At 41.6% G+C, this 23,748-nt stretch overlaps 3 protein-coding genes across 5 annotated transcripts; 2 read left to right on the top strand and 1 right to left on the bottom strand.

Annotated features, from left to right (window-relative positions):
- The first annotated feature begins 637 nt into the window (after nt 1-637).
- Nucleotides 638-7,679, top strand: lgi3 (leucine-rich repeat LGI family, member 3). Its single transcript, XM_023393894.2, has 9 exons — nt 638-1,163; nt 2,037-2,108; nt 2,812-2,883; nt 4,206-4,277; nt 4,378-4,449; nt 4,739-4,908; nt 5,009-5,173; nt 5,271-5,361; nt 5,872-7,679. The coding sequence occupies exons 1-9, from the start codon at nt 961-963 to the stop codon at nt 6,599-6,601; spliced, it is 1,647 nt and encodes a 548-aa protein (XP_023249662.1). The 5' UTR covers nt 638-960; the 3' UTR covers nt 6,602-7,679.
- A 366-nt stretch (nt 7,680-8,045) lies between these two features.
- On the top strand, nt 8,046-11,580 carry chmp7 (charged multivesicular body protein 7). Of its 2 annotated transcripts, none has more exons than XM_023394158.2 (10): nt 8,046-8,641; nt 8,735-8,906; nt 9,052-9,237; nt 9,327-9,460; nt 9,800-9,848; nt 9,943-10,062; nt 10,159-10,257; nt 10,356-10,413; nt 10,512-10,640; nt 10,836-11,580. In XM_023394158.2, exons 1-10 carry the CDS (start codon nt 8,379-8,381, stop codon nt 10,889-10,891), a joined length of 1,266 nt encoding a protein of 421 aa, XP_023249926.1. In that variant the 5' UTR covers nt 8,046-8,378; the 3' UTR covers nt 10,892-11,580. The 2 variants fall into 2 exon arrangements, with proteins under 2 accessions (XP_023249926.1, XP_023249925.1); XM_023394157.2 differs by having other exon boundaries at nt 8,047-8,641; nt 10,512-10,745.
- A 1,618-nt stretch (nt 11,581-13,198) lies between these two features.
- On the bottom strand, nt 13,199-20,446 carry ccdc92 (coiled-coil domain containing 92). Of its 2 annotated transcripts, XM_023394147.1 has the most exons (4): nt 20,268-20,446; nt 17,199-17,370; nt 16,556-16,597; nt 13,199-15,107 (listed from the first exon to the last, which is right to left on the bottom strand). In XM_023394147.1, exons 2-4 carry the CDS (start codon nt 17,332-17,334, stop codon nt 14,299-14,301), a joined length of 987 nt encoding a protein of 328 aa, XP_023249915.1. In that variant the 5' UTR covers nt 17,335-17,370; nt 20,268-20,446; the 3' UTR covers nt 13,199-14,298. The 2 variants fall into 2 exon arrangements, with proteins under 2 accessions (XP_023249915.1, XP_023249913.1); XM_023394145.2 differs by lacking the exon at nt 20,268-20,446 and having other exon boundaries at nt 17,199-20,261.
- Between the last annotated feature and the right edge of the window lie 3,302 nt (nt 20,447-23,748).

The following is a 23,748-nucleotide window of genomic DNA, read 5'->3' as shown; positions in this document are numbered from 1 at the left end:
GATTCAACATTTAATTGAGAAAATAATAGGTAGATCACTTGATAATGAGGATAATTGTTAGTTGCCACGCTCAATATAATGTTCATGAAATTTGGAGAATGTTGTATGAACCAGAGTTTGTGTTTTTATTCTTACATAACAGTCATGTATAATGTGCAGCATTAGGTATTCACATTGACCTCATCACAGGTTGTGGCTCTTCTTCTTCTACTTCTTGAGAAAAAAATCAGCACTCAGCAGTGGTTGCTGTTAAGAAACTGCCATAATATAAACACCACCCACACACACACACACACACACACACACACACACACACACACACACACACACACACAAACTGAAACACATTTTTCCCTGCATCCTTGATGCTTCCTTGTCTGCTCTCATGACTGCAGCAGCTTGACACCTGATAAGACGTCCAAAGAACATGCAGACTGCTGTCAGTATAATCTTCCATCAGCACTGATGTGACACCCCCCCCCCCTCATCTCCCCTCTCTCTCCCGTGCTGCAGTTGTTTTAAGGTTTTCTGCGTGTACAACAGTAAATAATTCATTGTCAGCGGCGCTGCCTACAGGTCCTGGTGCGGAGAGAGCAGCCTTGCTCGTCATTCCTGCAGTGTGCAATCTGGCAGCAGCTCCTGACAGAGACAGAGAGAGATTGCACAGATCCAGGGAAGCTGCAGAGCACCCACACCCACCGAGGATACACAGGGACTACCCTTACTCCCCCTCCTCCCTCATTTCCTTTCTCTCTTACCCATCCCCTATCTCTCTCCTTCTCTCTCTCTCTCTCTCTCATGCTGTCTCTCTCCACTCTGCGCCCAGCATTATCAGAACTGCTGTGGTTGTAGGCAGGCTGACCATCGCCTCTCAACAAGCTACTTGCCACTGAGGAGAAACTTCAAGAAGCTCCCTCACACAGCTTCCTTTCTCTCCCCCCCCCCCACCCCCGTCTAAGGATGTTGGAGCTCGGAGCGAGATGGCTGAGGCTGATCTACTTGTCCCTCCTGTGTCTGTGTCTGTGCCTGCCAAGGGAATCAAACGCCAGGAGAGCTCCCAAGATACCCCGCTGTCCTACGACCTGCTCCTGTACCAAAGACAGTGCCTTCTGTGTGGATACCAAAGCTATCCCCAAGAGCTTCCCTCCTGGAATCATCTCTCTGTGAGTCCAAAAATTCATGCGTGTGCCTTTCACTCACCAAAAATCATCTTTTCTTAACCTGTATGAAGTGTCAGCAGTATGCAGGCTGGTACAGATGGCTACATCACTGATGTCACCCTCCATTATGTAATGATGCATAAAATCCCTACTACGCTCACCTAAAAGTGAATATAGGTATGTTTCCTGTTGATGTTTCCTTGATCCAGTGTGTGTTAGCATTGGCTGAAAGGTGTATACCAGCCAGTATTACATGATAAAAATAACAATGTCCCTCTGCTATATGCTGAACTTAGTTGAAGGGGCACAGCAGTAAAATCCTGTCGAGCTCCAGGGAAGAATACTAACAATAGATTCCCTATCTGGCTGCAGGAGACCTGCTTCTCCTCTCAGAGATTTAATCTTAAAGAGGGGACAGAGACACGCTCAATAAACAGTACATATAATGAAATGGAAGGATTAACATTTAATGGCATGGGGAGAAGGTTATGTCAAGATGCTCCCTTTCATTTCATATTGACCTCCCCGTCGCCCGTGGATTGAATATTGAGTTTAAACAGTCAAGGGAATTCAAGAGCACAGGCTGGTGGAGGTGGCCTCATTTTACAATGGAGAAGAGGTAAAGAAGTGAAGAAGGAAGTTATGTGTCCTAGATTTAGTCCTCCCTCATATCTAAACTGCAAGGACAGACGTGTGCTGAGACAGGAAGGACTTAAGAAGGAATAAAATTGACACGGTTCACGTTGGAAACAAGACATTTTCTCCCATGAAACACATGATGTCACACCCCTAAGCTTTGGCACTGCCTGCGTAAACTGCATTCTCACATCTAAAAGACACATCTGATGAGAACCGATGTTGTTTTTGTCTGGACAGGACCATGGTGAACGCAGCCTTCACTACAATCCCAGAGGGAGCTTTCTCGCACCTTCACCTCCTGCAGTTCCTGTGAGTGCTCCGACCCATACAACAGAGCCTTACTACGACCGTAAAAAACACCCTAAACTTTAGATTCAGTGTCTCTCTCACAGCCAGTTCAGCTTTCCCTATCTGAAAATACAGACACAACACTTTGTATCGCAGGTATGTTTTCATGCTGCTGATATTGTGGCGCACTCAGACTTCTTTTGTTTCGCAGTGACAATGAACGGACTTGAGCTACTAGAAATGAATGGTTATTGAAAACAGTGGTGACATAGCAGTAATAAGTGTAAAGTGGCTCTGTATCAGTGTCATTGCCAATGACTGACTCCGTTCAGTTGTGCCCTGCAGGACAAAGGGCTGTTTATCTCCTCAGATGCAATCATGAGCGTGTGTTCATGTGTGTGTGTGTGTGTAGGTCTGTGTGTGTTTGTGTATATTTGAAATGTATTTATCTCATTGTTCAGATCTGTAGCCTTAGTTATCATTATATAGTATGAATGGTTTAAGTTATTGAAACTACAAATAATTTATGATTGCAGGTTATTTACTTCTTTATCAAGCATCTATAAATTTGCCCCAAAACAAATGGGAAGCTTTTTTATTTTTAATTTTTTTTTAAAGATACTTGAAATGGCGATCAGTTGCTTCGATGGTTCCCTATAACTTCAGCAACATACAACCCATACAACATCGATGTGATTGTATCTTTGCTGCCTTCCTTCCACAGGCTTTTGAACTCCAACACATTCACTACAGTTTCTGATGATGCCTTTGCTGGTCTGTCTCACCTGCAGTACCTGTGAGTGCCTCACTTTACGCCACTGAATGCAAGATAATACTAAAATGATTTTGACTGAATTTAGTCTTCAAGAAAATAACATTTGCTATGTTGTGCTGTATTTTATTTTTGAAAAAAATTAAAATAAAATGTTCTACTCTGTATGCACTAAAAGAACCCCCCCCCCCAAAACAAAAAACACACGTTCATTACTGATAAAATGGATCCTGAATGAAGTCAATACACTGAGGGGTTTTGCTGCTAAGGCCTAGCTTGGTCTGGTATGACCACAAGCTAATGTTCGAAAACTTTAAATAGCTATTGCTGTGTCTGACATCACTGAGTCAGATTGCTGACTGTGACTGTTTGTGCTACTCTTACATTATGGTTTAGCAATTACCACTGTACTATCAGTACCATTAGCCACTGCTGCAAAACAGTGACAAATGGGGATTTAAATAAATAAATAAATAAATAGTTAGTCTGAGTAGGTTTATTTGTCCATAAAGTGAATAAAATAAATGTGACTTAAGGCTGCACTGTAAGATTTCAGCGCTGGACTGCAGTATAGCAAAGAGTGCCAAAAGTAAAACTGAAAAAATAAATCCTCCTACAACAGCAAGCACACTGCATCTGTGGTGTGATAAGGCTGCACATACCATTCTTTGAATTGATGGGCTTTAGAAATTAGTTAGCTGATGGCTTGGAGTGTGCAGTGAGTGGCTCTGGCTGCAGCCCAGCCATCAGCTCTCTCTGCATCACTGCCACCACAGCCGCTACCCGTTGTGAATGCTAATAAAGTCATATTTTCATATCCAGCCAGCCACCTCCAGGATGTCTGCACGTCTTATATCCTCTACTATCAATAGACAATGCAAAGACGGGGCAGGATCAAATGGTGCTGACACGTAGACCTTTGTAACACTGCGCTGCACTCAGTGTCTCATTTTGATCACGTTAATCAAAGGCAAGAAATTAGCTTTTACCATTAATTTTACCATTAATTCTCTTACTTTTTTTTGCAGCTAATGCAATGATTGTATTAGTGAACAGAATCTATCAAATACAAATGAAAAAGAGTAAAATGTTTCTCTGTATTGTCACATCTTCATTTGTTCCCAACTCAGACCTATTCTTTAGGATAGACAGGCCGTTACCTTGTCATTGTAACTGCACCACAGCTGCTATTACTGAAATAATGACTGCTTATACTCACACTCCTATTCTACCCACCACACACAACACAAGCTCCTCTCCAAACAAAACTGACATTATATAACACTGGTTGAATTTCAGAGTTCGTCATCACTGTGTGATATTCAAGAGCTTTCTTCTCTTCTCAGGTTCATTGAGAACAATGACATCCAGGCTCTCTCAAAGTATACCTTTAGAGGACTCAAATCCCTGACTCACCTGTGAGTATTTTCTTCAGCTAATAGGATAGAGACACAGTTTCTGTTGCAATTACAGACTATACAAGCCAGACATTATGATAACTATTTCTTCTTTTTCCAGATCCCTATCAAACAACAACCTGCAGCAGCTGCCTAGAGATCTCTTCAAACACTTAGACATCCTCACAGATTTGTAAGTGTGCTGACGCTGAAATAAAAACAGTGGCTTGACATCCCGAGAGCTTTGACCCTACAATCTGTCACTACAAAACACTGGTTTGCCGGGGTTCCCCGTGGGTTTAGTGGACTACCACACTCATGTGCAAAACTGTCTGGCTTGAGTGTGTGGTTTGGTTCTAATTCAATCTATGCTGATGCATTTATTTTGTCTGGTTTTCCTTCCTGGTAGGTTTTGAGGATTTATGTTTGAGCATTTTTTATTTAAACTGACACATTCTCTCATTCGTCTCTCTGTCACTCAGAGACCTGCGAGGGAACTCTTTCCGTTGTGATTGTAAAATCAAGTGGCTGGTAGACTGGATGGAGAAGACCAACACCTCAGTCCCTGCCATCTACTGCGCCAGCCCCTTTGAATTCCAGGGACGCAGAATCCACGACCTCGTACCACGAGACTTCAGCTGCATCAGCGCAGGTTTTACTTAATCTCCTCTGAACATTACGCAGGCAGTGATATCATGGCATTACTTCTTGTTTTCTATTTAATTCTTTCACTCTGGTTTTTCTTCCTACAGATTTCGCTGTTTATGAAACCTTCCCTTTCCACTCTGTGTCAGTGGAGTCCTATGAGTTCAATGGAGACCAGTTTGTGGCCTTTGCTCAGCCTGATTCAGGGTTCTGCACCGTGTATGTATGGGATCATGTGGAGATGGTCTTCAGAAGGTTTCACAACATTACCTGTAAGTTTCAGGCTACAAAGGTATAAAAACTGTACAATACCATGTTAAAAAAACTGAATTCTGATGTTTTGCTGGCCTCTGTGTGTCTGTCTTGCAGCTCGCTCGGCTGTGTACTGCAAACCAGTGGTGATAAACAACACACTTTACATGGTGGTGGCTCAACTTTTTGGTGGATCGCATATCTACAAGTGAGATTTAATCTTGCATACAGCCAGTGTGTTGTTGTCAACATTACCTTAAAGGAATAGTTAGACATTTTGGGAAATAGAGTTATTCACTTCTTTCTGAGAGTTAGTTACGAAGATTGATAGCACTCTCACATCTGTACAGTGAATATGTAGCTGAAGCTAGCAGGTGATTAGCTTAGCTTAACATAAAGACTGGAAACAGGGGGAAACCGTTAGCCTGGCTCTGTGAAGTGAAAAAATAAATAAATCATTTTTCCTTTTTACAGGGCATTATGTGCTGGACTATCTCTTAGCTGGGTGCAGTTTCCCCCTTTTTTCACTTTATGCTAAGCTAAGCTAACTGGCTGCTGGTTCTACGTTCATATTTACGGCACAGCTGTGAGAGTGGTATCAATCCTCTCATCTAACTCGCATCAAACAAGCAATTCAGCACGTTTCCCAAAATGTCAAACTATTCCTTTAATTGTGTAAAGCCTTAGGAATGATAAGACAACCTTTATGTTATCACAGGTGGGAAGAGGACCCACAGCGCTTTGTAAAGATCCAAGACATAGACACCACTCGAGTGAGGAAGCCCAACTTTGTGGAGACCTTCCAGCTGGATGAAGAATGGTACTTTGTAGTAGCAGACAGCTCCAAGGCAGGCTCCACCAGCATTTATCGCTGGAACAGCAATGGTTTCTACTCCCACCAGTCCCTCCATCCCTGGCATCGGGACACCCATGTGGAGTTCCTTGATGTTGCAGGAAAGCCTCACCTCATCCTCTCCAGCGCTTCTCAACCGCCAGTGGTTTACCAGTGGAGCCGAAGCCAGAAGCAGTTTGCCTTCTTCTCCCAAATCACAGAGCTGGCTGACGTGCAGATGGTTAAGCACTTTTGGGTGAGGAAAGTTCTTTACCTGTGCCTAACACGCTTCATTGGTGACTCCAAGATCCTCCGTTGGGAAGGGCAGCGTTTCATAGAGATCCAGACTCTCCCGTCTCGGGGCTCAATGGTAGTGTATCCTTTCACAGTGGGCCTCCGCCAGTACCTCATTCTTGGAAGTGATTTCTCCTTCTCCAGAGTATACTTGTGGGATGATCTCACTCAGCGCTTCCAGCCCTTCCAGGAGCTCAACATGAGAGCCCCGCGGGCGTTCAGCTTGGTATCCGTTGACAATAAGGACATTCTGCTGGCTGCCAGCTTCAAAGGCAACACCCTGGCCTACCAGCACCTGGTGGTGGATCTCAGTGCCAAGTAGACATGTGACTGTCAGAGAGGAAGAAGGCGTCTCTGAGCATATAGCAACATGTGCCAAATAAATGAAAGACTGCGAAATGTTTAAGCCATGTAACTAACGGTCTGCTGTTTCACCTGATGTTTTAAGCGAGGCAACTCATTTAATTACTAATCCCTTTTTATGCACTATCCCTCAACATCGGAATGAAAATGATCATATACAGCATCAGTAACATGCCAACATAAGCATCATGCCACTGTTGCATCACTGCTTCTGTTCTGCCAGCCACATGTCTAGGCCAATTCTTTTTTTAAAGTATTATGTTGTATATTGTACTTTACTAATGTGAAAATGATGTGCATGTGCATCTTCTGAATTATTCACTGGATGAGACTGGACATTATAACTGACTGTAAAACTATGAAGGTTTTGTAAGTTACACAGTGTAGTTTCTGTGTAGCATTTTGCATGACAAATGATATAACCATGTAAAACAAGCAATACTTACCATTGCAATACTTTAAACCCTTCATTATGTTTATCTTTATATATGAGATATCTTTGAATCTGGATTGGATTTAATGTTTGTTCTGCAATAATAACATGGGGTCAGAGCCAGCCTGTGGCATGAGCAAACTAAACAAGGGGCCCCAACATTAACTGAAAACTTAAACCTACTGAAGTCTTGCTCTGTTTATGTTTTTTCGAATTTAAGTTTTTATAGACATATTCCTTGATTTTGTTAGGGTGACCAAATCCCAAAATGTTGTTTCGTGTCATGACAATGACATTTTTTTCTGAAACGTGGCCAAAGATTTTGGGGATCTCAGTATATTTGGGGACTATAATTGATAACCAATTTGGGAGGCGTTTTACAAAATTTGGCGATTTGTGGGAACCATAACAAGATCAGAGAATTTAGAAGTTATGATTTTTTTATGTACAGTCACAAACTGTATTTAATTATTGCTGTGTAAATTTGCACATGGAAGAGTGTGTGGGAAGGCTGTATAATTAAAACCTGTTTATGGCCCTTAAAAAAATGTGTGTCCCATGTCTTATGGTTTTACAATTGCTTTTCAAAAAACAAACAACCCCCCCCCCTCCAAAAAAAAATAAAAAAAATCAACACCTAAAGTCACTACTAGTTTCTCTTATATTGCAGTATTAGGGGTCACGTCTATGTTTAATGATGATGATGGTGTATGATGCCGTTTCATTGGTAGATTATACACCAAATGACAAAAATAATGCAGAAAAAAAGAAAATGGGCGGAAACAAGTGAAAAAAACGCTTGAAAACGGCTCAAATCTCATAGATGCGCATATAGGGCGCAAACACAACGCTCTTGAACAGAGTTGTAGGTGTGCGCTTGCTTTGGTTTCCGACGTGTCTGCGAGGGTGGAACTAACGTATTTTCACTGTGGGACAGACGACACCGCTTTCCCGCACGGCTCTGAATCATAAAGACGCCTACCACCGTATGTTGTTGTTGTTATGCGAAACGTTAGCTGGTGTTAGCTAAGTTTCAATGCATCATGGTGAAGTGAGGGTTTGCTTTGACAGCAGGCGGTGACATGCGAGCTGCTGCTCTGAATTCAGCCTCAACACACGGTATCTGAGCCTACACGTAATTTAACGTTAAGTTGTGCTATTTATTTCTGGTAAGAGTGGGGGCTGGTAGTGGCTCCTGCTAGCTAACAGAGCGTTAACGTGGTTGTAAACTAGCTAACGTTAGTTGCCAGACCTTCCTGGCCGATAGACGGGTTTAGCTTAAGTTTAGCTTCGGGTATTTTAAATGTCTAACTCCACCGAAATGACCCCGCCGCCTGACTGGGACGACGACGAGCGGATGAATTTTATGTTCTCCGACTTCAAGGAGAACCGAGATGTCAACACGACGGACTGGGACAGTAAGATGGACTTCTGGACGGCTCTGGTCGTAAAGAGCTGCAGGGACCGCGGCACCGTGTGCGTCAATCTGCAGGAGCTAAACAAGACCTTTAGGAGGAAGGAGAAATCACCGCTGGGCTTGGCGACTGTCCTCCAGTCCATGGCCAGGTGACTGTTGTTGTGTCTGCTCTGTCACTGCAGACTCTTCCTTTATGTCTGGGTCAGTCTGTTTACATTGCCTGTATTTTCACTGTGTGTCAGATGTGGGAAGATCCAGAGGGAGTCAGAGTTTGCTGCCAATGTGGACTGTGGCTGGCTGTCCTGGGGTGTCGGCCTGCTTCTGGTGAAGCCTCTGAAATGGACCTTTTCCACTCTGCTGGGAAGCGGCCGAGTCCCTTTGGAGGAGTCCTTTGTTGTCATTGAACTAGTGAAGGTTTGTTAAACTGACTGTCTCATAGGGGTGGGACTCAGATGTGTAATATTATCATGATACTTGAGCTGCCATGATTTTTGCATCACCACAGGTATTCTGGACACGCTTAAACTTGCAACCATTCTTATTATCTTATATTTTCCAGGAGAAAGCAACAGAATTACTCAGGGTCTACAGGAGCAGTGAATTTGCAAGCCGCTCCATCCTGTCATTTCAAGAGCTCTGTGCTCTCTCCTCTGATGTCTGTGTTGATGAGAGCACCATGTGCATGGCTCTCCTGCAGCTGCAGAGGGACAAACAAGTGATGGTTTCATTGCACGAAGGCGAGAAGGTGAAGTGTAATCCACCAGTCCAGAAACTGTTCATTCATAGTCTTTAGAGGCGTCTTATGCTGGTAATCGATCTGTGTTTTCTTTACAGATTGTTAAGTTTAGTCAGCCTGGGCAGGACCGCGTCTCTACAGTTAGTGATGTGGATATTGGCATCTACCAGCTGCAGCGCAGTGAGAAGCTGCTTGGAGAACGGGTGGAGAAACTGGGCCTTGAAGCTGACAAGTAAATCAACTCAAATATGAGCTTCATGTAGAATGATTACAATTGATTGATGATAGACTGTCAGGGTTTTCTAACCAATGCAGTTATTTTGAGCAAAGTCCATGTCGTTTATCATATTATATTATTATTATAGAGAATAACGTTTATGGTATATGATATAGTCTTAAATTGCTCCTGTTTTGGAATAACCAGTCCTTTATGCGCAACTTGATTCCTGAGCCATCCATTTCCAGGCATTGGAGTGTTAGCTATGCCAGATGGATTTCACTGCATTCAAAGAGTTCAGACAGTAAGACTCTGTGATTATTCCAAAAATTGCTTCATATTATCTTTGTGCAGGTGCAGAGAGGAGGCAAAGCTTCTGCTGTCGGAAGGGAAAAAATCACAGGTTACTACAAATGTTTAACTGTAAAAGCACAATTTCATATCCAGTATCCCATAGCAAGCAGTTCACTTGGTTACATTCACCGTCTGTTCCACAGGCTCTGAGGTGTTTGAGAGGCCGCAAGAGGGTAGAAAAGAGAGCAGACAACTTGTTTGCCAAACTGGAGACCATCAGAGGAATCCTGGACAGAATAGCCCAGTCACAGACTGATAAGATGGTAACACACCTCCCTCTGCCAACACTCTTTCTGTGAAGTTTGTCTGTAACCAAGTATGTTTTCAGTATTTAAAGTGTGTGCTGAACATGTCTTTAGGTTATGCAAGCATATCAGGCTGGAGTGTCTGCCCTCAGACTCTCTCTTAAGGATGTGACTGTGGAACGTGCTGAGAACCTTGTGGATCAAATTCAGGAGGTAGCTGTTTATTTGAAAACAATCACTTGTGTATTTTATTATTTCATTTGAATCTTACACATTAGCATTGTAATGTATCTTTTCTGTCTTACCACCAGTTATGTGACACCCAAGATGAGGTGAATCAGACTATATCCACTGGTGTGACCGGCGCAGGTATGCTAATCTGTCACTGCCATATATTTTATATAGTGTATTGTATATATGTGTATCAATGAGAGCCAAGTTTGTTATGGTTTTTTTTTTTTTTATAGATGAAGACACAGATGAGTTGGAGGAAGAACTGAAATCTTTGTTGGACGAGTCAAAGCCAGATTCTATCTCAGGTTTACCTGAAGTTCCGACAAAACCGCTGCGACCCTCCCGGGAGCCGAGCCTCCCAGGTAACGACCTGCTCACCTCTCTCCCGGCTGTACCTTACAGCCACTTGAATGTTACTGATGAGCAGCTGGAGGAGGAATTGAATCAGTTAACACTTACAGATTCAGGTTTGCACTTCCAGATTTCTCTTTTTTTTTTTCCTGTAATGGGCTTTAATATAAATGTTTTAAGTAACACATGGTCATGTCTCTGTCCAGGCTATCAACAAAAGAAAATTACATCGCCTGCTAAGAGGTTAGAGCCTGCACAGTGATGGCATCAGCAAAACATGGCAAGTTTCTGCATAAACATATCAACAAAAACAGTGTCACTGAAAACTTTTCTGTGAAACAGAACTCATAGAAGTTAAATAAATGTTCTAAATGAGCAATCGCTAAATCATAATTCTCAACGTTGTAAAGTAAGTATCAGGATGAAAACAAGGCACTTTCCTTCATTTAATGAAAATAAGAATGCCTTTACCGTGGAGGCGTGCCAAAAATATTTTTAACGATTATTTTTCTTTCATACATTAACAATAAATTAAATTTCATACATTTTTAACTTGAGAGCTTTCAGATCTGCTCTATCAACAAATATCTGAAGGATCTCAAGTCAAAAGTGAAGATTTTAAAATGTTTTTTGGTGTGCCGCCGCCACCACAAGGAATGCTTTTAATTTTATGGTATTTTTGACAAGATAAAGAGAAAAGCTGTATTTGTGGTTTATTGTGTGTTTATTGATGTTTGTAAAACGTCCCCCTTTGACAGTCCTGTAAAGTGTATTAAGTGGCCTTCTGAACTGTAAAAATCAACTTAAAGTAAACAGAATATTATGCCAAATGATTTATGACAACCATAAGTATATTTAGCCTCACTGCAACACATCTGTTAGAAGTGAGAAGCCTACCTGAAGTGAGTTTAACCAAATATGTTTCACAAAATAAAGTTTATTTTAATCATTTGTCTAGTATTGGTCTAGTCGTTTTTCTCCTCAAAATAACTAGCATGTGTTATCGGAGTATATACTGTACAGCTGCCACCAGGGGTCGCTATCAGTCATACAGATGATTCTGACTGAAACAGAATGAAATCAAATAAATATACTGAAGTTTTACGGATAGTTTTAAGACCAACCTCCCTGCTTTTAAAATCTCATTTCTTATATTTAGTCTTTATAAACTGGATCCATGTGAAGTAAAGCCAGATGAAAAAAGCTCTTCTACTGAATTGTGTCAATATTTGTACAGAATATCTGTGACTTAACCAAAATTTATACAAAATGAGAAGTTCAAGTTGAAAGTATTACACACAAATACTCTTCATACATTTACTCTGCATCTGTAGAGCAACTGAAAACTAGGACCTTTAAAAATCAATAATATGGTATTGGGAGTGTTATAAAAAAATATTCTTGCAGCAGTGTCAGAACAGAGAGTTGAAACATGCAGAAGAGGTACATGTTGCGGATAATAAATATGTTAAACAGCTGAGAGGCAGAGACCAGTAAAAGCTGTTTCAGATGACTGAATATTCTAATCAAAATCTTCTTGGGGATGATAAAGGTAAGAAATTCAGATTTATTTATGTCTGCCAAGATTTACAAAGTGTTAGTATCTAATGCCTTTTTCCTTCGAGCCAGTTTAGAGTTTCTTTAGTAGTAATTTGATATCTAGATGGTAACTTTACTTTAGAATCTCTCAATAGTTTTTCTAATCAGGTGATCAATCCTGGTTCTGGTAGGTTCATAGGAGAGGCCTTTGTGTGTGAGAGACGTGATCTCAAAACCATTCATCAGTATTTGAGCAGTTTATTATCAGTTCAGGGAAAGGAATCCACAGACTTCATAATGAATCACTAAAATATTGAATTAAATTGTAGTGCTTGTGAGGCTTCCATCACTCAGCTTTGACTCTTTTTTACAAGAAAGACACACCGGTTGACCTACACACATATAAACAACCATAATGTGCCTTTTCAGTAACAGTAGACCCATCAGAGAGTTGGACCTGACGTTGTTGCCAAGAGACACTGTAATGTTATTAATATGATACTGAATGGTCACAATTCCCTTTCTTGATAAGCAGTTCTGAAGTGCACTTTAGTGAAACACTTCACCTCCACCTCATCCAGCAGAGCAGCTCAGTGGTCAGCAGGACTTGGCTTTCACATATAATGTCATTACTGTTCTTATCACACCCTCGTATCAGTAACTAATTGCAGCATTTGTTACAGAGGAGGCATTGAATGATCTGATGAGTATGAAAACCGTGTGAATCATATGCTTTTACAGCGCCCCGATCTCAACCAAACTGAACAGCTATGGGTGATTTTGAACAGAAGTCTTAGACTCTTGTGCTCTAACAAACATCACTGAGACATTACACGAGGGAATATCTTTTGGAGGAATGTTGCTCATCTCTTCAGTAGACTTCCACAGACTCGGGGTAAAAAGTCAAGCCACGGAGAACTGAAGTTGTTCAGGAGGCTTGTAATGACTAAAAACCTTGCTGAGACACTTCATGTAGTCTTTTCCTGATAATTGTGAAAAGTTTCACCCCTCAGTTTACACAGAAACCAGGTAACCAAACCAAAAAATTTTTGCTTTATTGTATTGATCGATATACTTCAAGGACAAGTGGTATTAATGTGAAAAGCAGAATATTAAGTGATTATAATAATTACCGTCGTGTGGGTGGTGCAGTAGCTACTGTAAATATGAGGTGCTCTTGTGTTCTCTAATAAACAATAAATTAAAAAAGAATTCATTACAAATGTACAGCCTTTATAAAGTACAGTTAATAATATCACAAAATCCTATTACAGCAGTGTTTTCAAAAATGCCCTTGTATCACAAATAACATCAGTAGATATTGTTTAAGCCAAAACTTAATTCTCTCAATGGCCTTCTCTCTCTGACACACACATGCTCTCTCTCTTACACATTCTCACACACACACAAACATACGCACTGTTCACCATCATTTCATACTGCATCCAAACATGTACACCGCTGCTGTTTGCGCCAGTCAACAGAAGCAAGGTGGAATTACAGGTCTTTCACCTTGACGACCAGCAAATTTCAATTGCACATAATGCGGATCGCACATACAGTAACGTTATTATACTGATATCACAAGAAGATGAAAGACATTTGGGTAGTATGAAGTTTAATAATTTCATTTCTATCCTATGCAGTGGCAGACATCTTGTTATATAGGTTGTTGTTTTGCCCAGACTGTTGCTGAAAAGACGGAGCAGACAGAGATATGTAGAGTTAACTATTAGCCATGACTACACTACACAGCTTTTGTATTGTTTAACCGGTCGAGCAGGCACTGATGCAGATATTTGGCTGAGAGTTTGTTGTATGCACCACATAAGACAGAATAAAGTGAGAGAGTCTAAGCAAAAAATCATTGTGTGTAATACAAGAGCTCAATGGGTTGTAATTAAGAAACATTTGGCATGCTTTATAGTAGTCCTTTCTACTATATATTAAGAAAAACAAAAGTTTTTATGGAATACCATAAACAAAATGATAATTTTATCATTTTTTTTATATTGCAGTGTTGCGTAAAAAGCAGGTTACACAGTGGGTCAGGCTCCTTCCTGCTGCTGCAGTGTAGTGTGTATACAGTAGATATGTGTGTGTGTTTATGTGCATGTTAGCATTGCAGTATTAAACTGTCCTGTCGGCTCCCGAGCGTTTCCGCACAACCTTCTCCTCATTGACCTGGTCCACTGCCAGTGTCTCCAGCTCTGCTTGCGGTGGGGCCAGGGGAGGGGTGCCATGTGGAATGCGGTGCGCCACACCCACATGAGCCCTGTACTGACGGTCTCGAGCGGGGCTGTGACGAGGGCTGGCCGTAGCACCCAGGGGAGGAACGGGGGAGCGCTCAGAGGCAATGGGAGGGATGACGGCGGGCCGTTCACGCACTACCTGTGGCTCAGGAGACTCTCTCCCAGCCTGCAGGAAGGGTGTGGGGTCAGGCATGGCATCGACCGTCTCCCGCAAAACCACCCGCCTCCCATCTGGGCCGAGCCGGTACACCTCTGTCAACTCCGGGTGAAGAGGCTGGGAGAGGCTCTTCTTCATGCGACGACGTGGCGTTTCAGGCTGTCTGTCCTTGGCTGGAGGAGGCGTGGGCTTGTAGGAGGTGACTGGACTGACGTTGGGGCTGGCCTCAGAGGAGCTGCCAGCCAACAGCTTCTTCTTAGTGGCGTGAAGTTGTGAGGTAAGGTAAGCAATGGTGCTTGCTCTCTGCTCGAGCTCCCCAGACAAAACGGCCAGTTTATGGCTCTTCATCTTAAGCTCCTCCAAATACTTCTTCTCCCTCTCCTTGATGGTGTTTTCCAGGACGGAGATCATGGCGTTTTTCTGCTCCAGGTCCCTGAGCAGCTCTGTGTTCTCCTCCTCCTTCTTTTTCAACTGGGCCTCAAGCTCCTCACACCTCCTTTGCAGCTCCCTGCAACGGACCTCACTGCTGTCTGCACACACAATAAAAGGCAGTTAAATCAGCATCCCTGACATGTATGCACAGATGCATACTTGTAGTAAACAGCAAACATAAGTACACATAAATGAGTGCACACAAGAAATACACACCCAGAGACACACATCTCCCCAGACTGGACTAATCATTAGTGCATTAAGTGCAGACACTGAGTATGGACGGTCTGTCAGCTGACAGAGACAGTATGATCCTATGGGGACTCATCTGCAGTGGGCAGAGAGCTCCAGTCTCACATTACAGCTTTGTAAACAGCAAGGGCACTGCTCTCCTCTGACCTTCATCACTGCTGCCCCCACTCTGCCCTGCCCCACCCAGTTGTAGCCAATACAGCCACGTCTGCATGTGTGCAGAATTAAAATACATTTTCTGTACTATGTATATAAATATGTGTGTATAACCAACTTTTCGATGTCTGGTTTACATTTACATTTCCCAAACTCAGTCTTCTATCAAGCTCAGGGAGGGGTACAAAACTGAGTGTTGCTTTCCCTTAATTTTTCAAAGGAGGGGCTTGTAAATTTTCACCCCAGCTGGAGCAGCTGAGCTCTGCTGCGCTAAGCAGGTTGCAGGCTGTGCATTAGTGCTGTGACAGATAATCTCATTTCCTGCACTCCAATCTCTGAGATGTCCCACACTAACATGATAGTGCCTCTAACTGGAGGCCCTAACAACATTGCTCAGATCTGGGCCAGCCATGTTAGAAAGCTTATAACATGCTGTGACCCTGGTGAGATCCAACATGCTTCCTGTGCAGTTGCACTCATCAGTGAGGTCATCAGTAGCCTGAAAATAAATTAAACTGCATGCCGCCTGTTAGTGGCCTCGCTGACTGTATTACGCTGTACGTCAAGTCAGTATAAAGACAGTGGAGCCAGGCCTGAATCAAAGTGTTGTGACTCCAAGTCATGGCCATGGTAACGTAGGGGGGAGGGGCAGTTGGCAATGAGCAGTGGGAGCACTAATGAACAGTGGGGAGTCCCACAATGCAATGCTTCCTGGGTGGGACATTGTTACCAGGAAACAGACAGAGCCCTCTTCTCTCAGGCCTGTCCTCTGACACAGACCTCTGTTTCTGCAGGAAACACAGATTTATAGCCCTGACTGTTGAAGAGTTTGTCTGCTGCTGTGTACCTTCACAATTTGAAACACTTGAGTGTAAAAATAAAAACTGTACTCTGAGATATTACTAGCATTATTAAACCAAATGGCAAGAATAAAGATTTTATACAAGTAACTGAAGTATTTCTAAGTCAATCTAATTCAACACAGGGCAACAGGTTTTAAAACAGAATTCATGAATTATACTGTATCGTTATATAAATTGCGTAAGAGTAATACTCGTTAATATTAATGACACCAGACATTGAATGTCCCCGGTAAAACTGACATGCATGTGTACTATACAGTATGATGGATGCTTACCTGAGGGATCAGAGCTTCTCACAGTGAGCTCATATGTCAGGTCTGTGAAAAAAGGAGAGGGTTACTCACATTTCTGCGTCACATGATGTTCCAACAGAGCAGTTATCAAACAGCACACTCCTCAAACAGCCTAACTAGCAGCAAAGCATGTTTGTGGAAAACATGTCAGTGCTTTCCATATGGCGGAGCGTTAGTTTAACAAGATTAGTGAGAGTTCCATGTTAGCTTTGGTGCCAGGTTCACCAAGGATATGCATAATCAGGGCTAAAGCATACAGTGTCCTGTTTTTCTTTAATCTCGGCGACCATCTTGCTTTCCTTTGGAAGAGAGTATATCTATTACTGATGATCGATACACATTTTTTCTGTGTGGCATCACTACAGTGCAGGGTGTACTCACTAATGCTTGAGTGCATTTCCCGTAAGTCATCAAATTCTCTCTAAAAGGCTTAATAGTGGCACCACAGCACCTTGTTGACTTTTGGTACAAAATATACATTTAGGTTGTAGAATACCAGGATCATTATTAACATTTATTACTTGTGCTGCTGTATTCAGATATCCTCTATGAAGATCTTGAAGATCCTACTGGTTTTCCACAGCTGCATGAAGAGAAGACTGTAGGTATTTGAGGCCGTGCTCACCTGTGCACTGCTGTTGTAATCTGCGGATCTCAGCATGTAGCCCCTTCAACGTGTTGGCATGGTCCTGCTGGAGAAACAGCAGGTTTTTCTGTGCACTGTGCAGCTGATTTTCCAGGGTAACATTTGCTGATGCCATGGCTGATAATCTTCGGACACACACCAGCCTTGCAACCTCCAGACAGAGACGACAGAAAACAAGGAAAGAGACAAAGGAGAGAGAGGACGATAGATTAACAAATCAACTCATCTGGTAAACAGGCCGTTATTCTCACCCTTTTGCACGTAAGCATCTGGGTTTTGGGATGCGCTCCAACTATGCTCTGACTGCAAACTGGTCCAACTCAATTTGCTTTAGAAGACAGATTGAACTAATCACTATACGATAATAACATTGAAATTCATCCAGACTGGAGGCCATGTGGCTCCTCATCTAATCAACCAACAGTAAAAATTGTACGCTGAAGAAAAAGCAAAGATCCACATTTATTTTTGTGCAGAATACGTGCGAAGGCTCTCATTGTTATTCAGGCTTGAGTCAATGCTAGAGTACGATTTTATAGAGAAGTCACCATAAGTAGACACACAGTTTTTATTTGCTGTAATTAGCAACCAATCACTGAAATTAAGCTATTGATTTAAAGCCTGAGAGTGAGTGGTCAGCGCCTTCAAAACACAGACATCTGAAAGGTAACCATTATCTATTATACCCTAATCTAATCTACACTCTATTTTATAATTTTATTAGGGCATCCAGTGGAAATACTCTTCGTTGGCACATTAGATACATAAGAAAATAAGAAAATAAGGTCCAATTCTTACAATGGAATTAAAGTGTTAAATTAGAAAGGTCTAAAATATAAAATACTCTTTCAGGTATATATGCTCTAACTTCTTTCTAGCTTCTCTTCACATGGTAAAAATCCAAGCTGGACACACTGATAGACATCACATTGACACTGGGTGTGGCATGGAGGTGGCCAGTCTTGAGCAAGCTTTTTCCTTCTCTGCCTTGCCCCACCTTCCTCTTCCCTCCCTTCACTGGATGTCCTTGTCTTCAGAGCCAAACCAGAGAGAGAGAGAGAGAGAGAGAGAAGCAATCTTTCAGTCCCAACATCTCCACCCTCCATCAGACATCTGTACTGGGCTGAGAGTTGAGAGCACATTGATCCCTGTGAAACACCCCTCCTGAGTGCAGATAAAGCTTCTCCCTGCATACATCAGTGTGCTTGAATAAAACATCCCAGAGCTTCTCACTCTTACATCATCAGCTCGCTAGCATGAATAATATATCCCATGTCACTTTGCCGGACACACTGCCCAGTTAAAGAAGTTGTCTGTGTTTGTTTTTTTTTTCATTTCTTACACAGGAAAAGGAAGGCATGTGATAACCAAAACACTGGCTGGTAATCACAAATAGAGCCAGTGATGTGTCATAAAGGATGAAGAGATAATCTATTATTGATGAGTAATGTGGTGTCCTTCCAGTAAACCCTGTGCTGCAAGCATATCACTCATCCCATCCCTTTCCTAGAATAGCTTTTCAGTTGCAAAGACATCACCTCAGCCAACTTCACAACATGGCTCATGCCATATCATGGAGGTGACAGTGGTACAAAGTGAGTCCAGAACTTCAGGTAATTAAAAAGACAATAAAGTTGATCTATCTTTGCTCAGAGACAATGTAGCCTGACATCAGTTGCTATGTCTGTTTTAAAAGACAGAGATTAATGTCAAACCAGCATAAGGTGTTCTTCCACCTTTCATGCCTTGCTTTTCATAATACACAAACCAGCATTTCCCCAAACATAAGAACATAAATAATCAATGAACTGCAGCAGCATGAAACACTAGCTAGTAGCTACCATCCTCAGCTACAACAAGAGCTTAGCAGTCAATGTTCAGCTGTTTCAGTTTCTTTGCACACAAATGTCGATACTTCATCTTTGGTTTTGACTATGTGGACTGTGGCTTTTCTTCGCATATGTTCATTAAATTTGTTGGTAGCATTTTAGGGGAAAACACACCCTGGAATAATCAACCTATTCAACATCTAACGCCTACCACGTCAACAATAATAATAATTGTGGGTAAACAGATAGACAATTCAGGCTAAATCAGTTTAAGCATTACAAACATTGGCTACAGTTGTATCAGGATATAAAGCTACGTGTTAGCCGGCGGGGACGCTTGATACTTTCCACGGCACTTTCAATTTCAGCACCTGCATTGCGGACAGCACCCCAAACCCAGAGCTCACATTAAACCGCTGCTGGTCCTGGCAGCAGCTGCCAGAGGCTCATTACTTCACACAAACGTTATTGTAAAGCTTCAACCAGTGAGATCATTCGGGACATGACCTTCTTTAACATTATCTAACAAAATGTTAGTGGTCGTAAATCCGGGGCCTGGCGAGCGGTGCCTATGAACGACTTCAAAACATTTCACTTCCCGTTGTTGTTTGGTGACCTGATGTATTGTAGGATGCCATTTCCTACGGTCATCACAAAGAATGTCCTTGCAGCTAATGGTATGTACTGCTGCTGTCCAGGGAGGAGCTGTCCAGTTTCAGGAACCGCAAACATGCTAGCCCTGATACATGCTATTCTCTGTTGAATGGGGAAAACGTCACACCACACTCCCTTTACAATCCGACACCCAAACAGTCGCCTGCTAAACACAAAGGGAAATGTACCAGTAGTAGAATATGAATATTTTTTATTGCATTGTGGAGATGTTCTTATAAATTCGGCATACATTGAATCTTCCAAGTAGGGTTTCTTCATATTAGCAGTTGCCACCCTCGTATTCAATGATTTAAGATTTTTCTATCGAAGAACAGGAATAACAGACAAACCCATTATTACAGTTAAAATGTCACTTAAGTCCACCTACTTGGACAAAAGCCGAATTGAAAATTGTCTGCAAAGATAAGCAAAATTATATAAAATTGCGATTTTTTTCTGAAACACCCTCTTCAAACAGGGGAAGTATGTATGAGGCTTTAATTGTGCTAGCCTCACTGAACAGCTAACGAGGCTACAACAGCCCATTATCTTGTGGACAGCTTACCTTATGGCTAAAAATAGGCGTCCGTCGAATATCTTATAAAAGGTTGTAAACTGTAGTTGAACAGACAAGCCACACCGGCTAAGTGCGTTCCGCCTTGCGGGGCATGTCGGTGATGCTGTCAAGGGCTCGCCTTGGTCGGGTGAGAGCGGAGGGTGGCTGTGTCAGTATCCTCTCATCTCCCTGAGCTACTAGACAAAATAAAGCGATGCATCATGGGAAATCAGGGGAAATTATTTCCAGCATTCAAAAACGACTATTTCTAACCGTGTGTATCAACATAGGAATTTAGATTTAGAACTTGAATTTAAAAAAAAAAAAAAGAATGACAACATAAGTGGTAAAATGGCTTTTACCAGCCTTATATGAGATGAAATGTAGAAGTATCAGGGACGTGCTACGGTTTTCATTGACCAGCGTCATCACCATAGCAACAGAATGTGTCACCTGTTTAGTAGTGATGCATTCACGCCACCTAGTGACAGCTTCGGAATGTAGGCTTTCTGGAATAAGTGAGTTTCCTAGTATTTTTTAACATTTACTACACTGTATCTAGGTGTCAGATTTAATGTCCATCTTGTGCCAAACTGCCTGGATGAAGTAAATTAATGAGAATAGATTAAAGCTGCTGGACAGGGTCCAGCTAGTGGACAGCAGAGGGGAGTGTTGCTCTTCAGTGGAAGTGAAGGGATCGTCCAATAGCAAACTGGGGACACTCCTTCGCATGAAACACTGCTCTGTCTTAGTTCAACCACACACCACAGACGGTGGCTTCGTGCCTTTCTCAAATATGCATATCACTTAGCTATTAAAAAACAGTTCCATTGTATTTTTATAAACTTAAATGAATATTTGTTGTTGTCTTTTTTTGAGCTCTTTTATTTTTTTTCGAATTACATCTATGGTAAAATCAAATTTTGGATTTTCTAGTGGTCTGTTGTCATTAGAGATTATTAAGGAATGTATAGGTCTGTTCTTAACTAACATAATTAAACCATTAGACGTTCAGCAAAACACACAAAAAGATATCAGGATTATATAATAGCGGACAGTACAATAAGCAGTTTGCCATTGAAACTCTTCTGATAATAAATATGTTTGACTCTTTGTGTCCTTTTGGATAATATTCAGGTAAACTGGTTGGTTGGTAGATAAATATTTAGGTTAATTCACACCTGATGAAGATATTTAAATGGAAATGTTTACGGATTACAGATTATTGTGGATTTGTCACCTGTAAAAGGTTAATAAAATATGTCTATCATGTTAATTTTCTTTTATAAAAAGGATTGTTTGTTTTAGAAATAATTTGAGCAGTCTTGACAGAGCACTGTCTGTAGCATATTTTGTCAGGACTGCATCAAAGTGTACACGTATATGCGTGTGCATGTGTGTGTATGCATGTGTGCATGTATATCATCACAACTCCGCAGCACCCTCTTTCCCCTCTTGCTTTATTTTTTATATGATATGGGTTGAACATTGAGTGACATACTAAATACACTTCTATAGATTTTCCATACTCAATTTATTCTACTATTTAAATGGTTAAACTGTTACACTTCCCGTGCAGTTTTTCAGAGGAATAATTCAATTTTGCCTAATCTGATATCAGCACTCTTGACTCAGAGTTTCTTAGTCTGAGTTGTGAAAACCTGGGACACAGAAACCTTTTCACACTGACTCAAAATATCAGCTTAAATTATTTTTGGCAAAAGAAATTCCTCAGTGGCATAGCTACTGCGTAAAATTATATAAAGCAAAAACAAAAGCATCAATTTTCATTCCCAACCTAAGAAAGAGTCTCACATGTAAAAAGAAAATAGCTTGTGGAATAAATGGAATTATTGTCCTGCTCCAGAAATGTTACTTTTCGGAAGTAGCCTTTAATCTCCCCCCCGGCTATGGCATGTTTGTGATAGGGATTAAATTTTTCTCGTTTCTTTATTTTTAGGGTTTCTGGCACACTTCCCAGCTGCCTGCAGAAAGCAACCAGTTGAGGAGAAGGTAAGTTATCCTCACCTCAGCAGGAGTGAGGTGAAAAATAATTCCCCAACAGAGACCTTTACCTTCCTTGTGATTTGTTTTACTTACACACTACTAGAGATCTTCATATATCATAACAGGTAGTAAAGTTGCTCAATGAGAAACACCAACCAAATAAAACAAGCAGGATTGACTCTGGACTCCTCCTGTGACTCTAACCAGTTCACAGCCGTTGTTTTTTTGGCCTTTGCCTACGGGTGATCCGGTGCTGGGTTGAATCCAGCTGAGAAATGGCCTTCACACAAGTTGACCAACGCTTCTCTCCCACCTGGGGTGTCCACAGTGGGATTTCCTTTAATAATCTGGCAGGCCTCATAAATATGTCTCTGATTTATTGCCGAGTGTGTCAGTAGATTGACGTTGTTTTTTATGAAGAAGGCGAGGAAATACATTCTCTCAAACACAGCCATGCACTGAAATATTCCAAGTGATGGCGTAGAGACAGTGGCGAGGGTGCTGGACATGGGCCCTAAATGTCAGTGCTGGAAAAGTAATAAGGGTGAACTATTAAGCTTTTGTTACAACTTCTGGGCATCAATGAAACATCAAAAATCAAATTTATACCATTTTGGAACGTGTCTCATTGGTATAGTTGCTGGACTACAAACAGATAGCGCGAGTCCTTCTCAAATTCATGGAATTACAAATGAAATGTAAGCACATGGCAGCCTGTCTCAAATGGCACTGTTTTACTGCCCCTGCTCTGACAAGCTGCCAATAGCAACACTTCTCAGGTTGTAATAGTTTTACAGTTATTATATTGAGGTTGGCAAGGCAAAATGCCTTTAAAACCCTGAAAGCCTCATTTAATTTTCCAGGACCTTTTTTTTTTATTTGTCTGTCCAAAGAAAGTCATAATCACTCGACTGTTGAACTGAATGTGTCATTTATGTGAAAACTTCAAAGTAAGCCACTGACAGTGCGATGGCATTAACTTATTTCAACTTTATAACAGTGTATTTAATACTGGATATACAGCATCATCACGTGGATGCAACTGGGCAAGATTTGAACCTTAGCTGAGGTGTTAAAAAATAATTTGCCATCGTAATCTCTAGTATACTGTAAGCATTAAGTGCCTGTGCATAATACCCCACATACAGAGGGCACATCACACTCGTAAGGCTCCTCATCACATTTTAGCCAGATGTTGAGTCTATAACTAATATTTGAATCTTCTCTCTGTCCAATGGTAAATGGACCCAGAGATTTTTCTATTTTGATTTGCTCTTTGACTGTGTGGTAGGGAAAGTATTTGTCCTTTTGAGTCCTTACACAGTATCTACAGTATGAATGCTGGTAGCATCTGGACTTTATATGAAGCCATTTGAAAATAAAGAGGCCAGAATATGTGAAATGAGCACTTAAAGTAAAGGTTATTTCAACAGCAATCAGCTTCTCTGACACAGTTTTGCACCTTTCAATTAATTCATGACAA

The sequence above is a fragment of the Seriola lalandi genome, unplaced genomic scaffold, assembly GCF_002814215.2.
Source record: "Seriola lalandi dorsalis isolate HSWRI2012SDOR001 ecotype SW California unplaced genomic scaffold, Sedor1 jcf7180002054945, whole genome shotgun sequence".
Lineage (NCBI taxonomy): Eukaryota > Metazoa > Chordata > Actinopteri > Carangiformes > Carangidae > Seriola > Seriola lalandi.
This window is presented reverse-complemented; position numbering and strand designations above follow the sequence as displayed.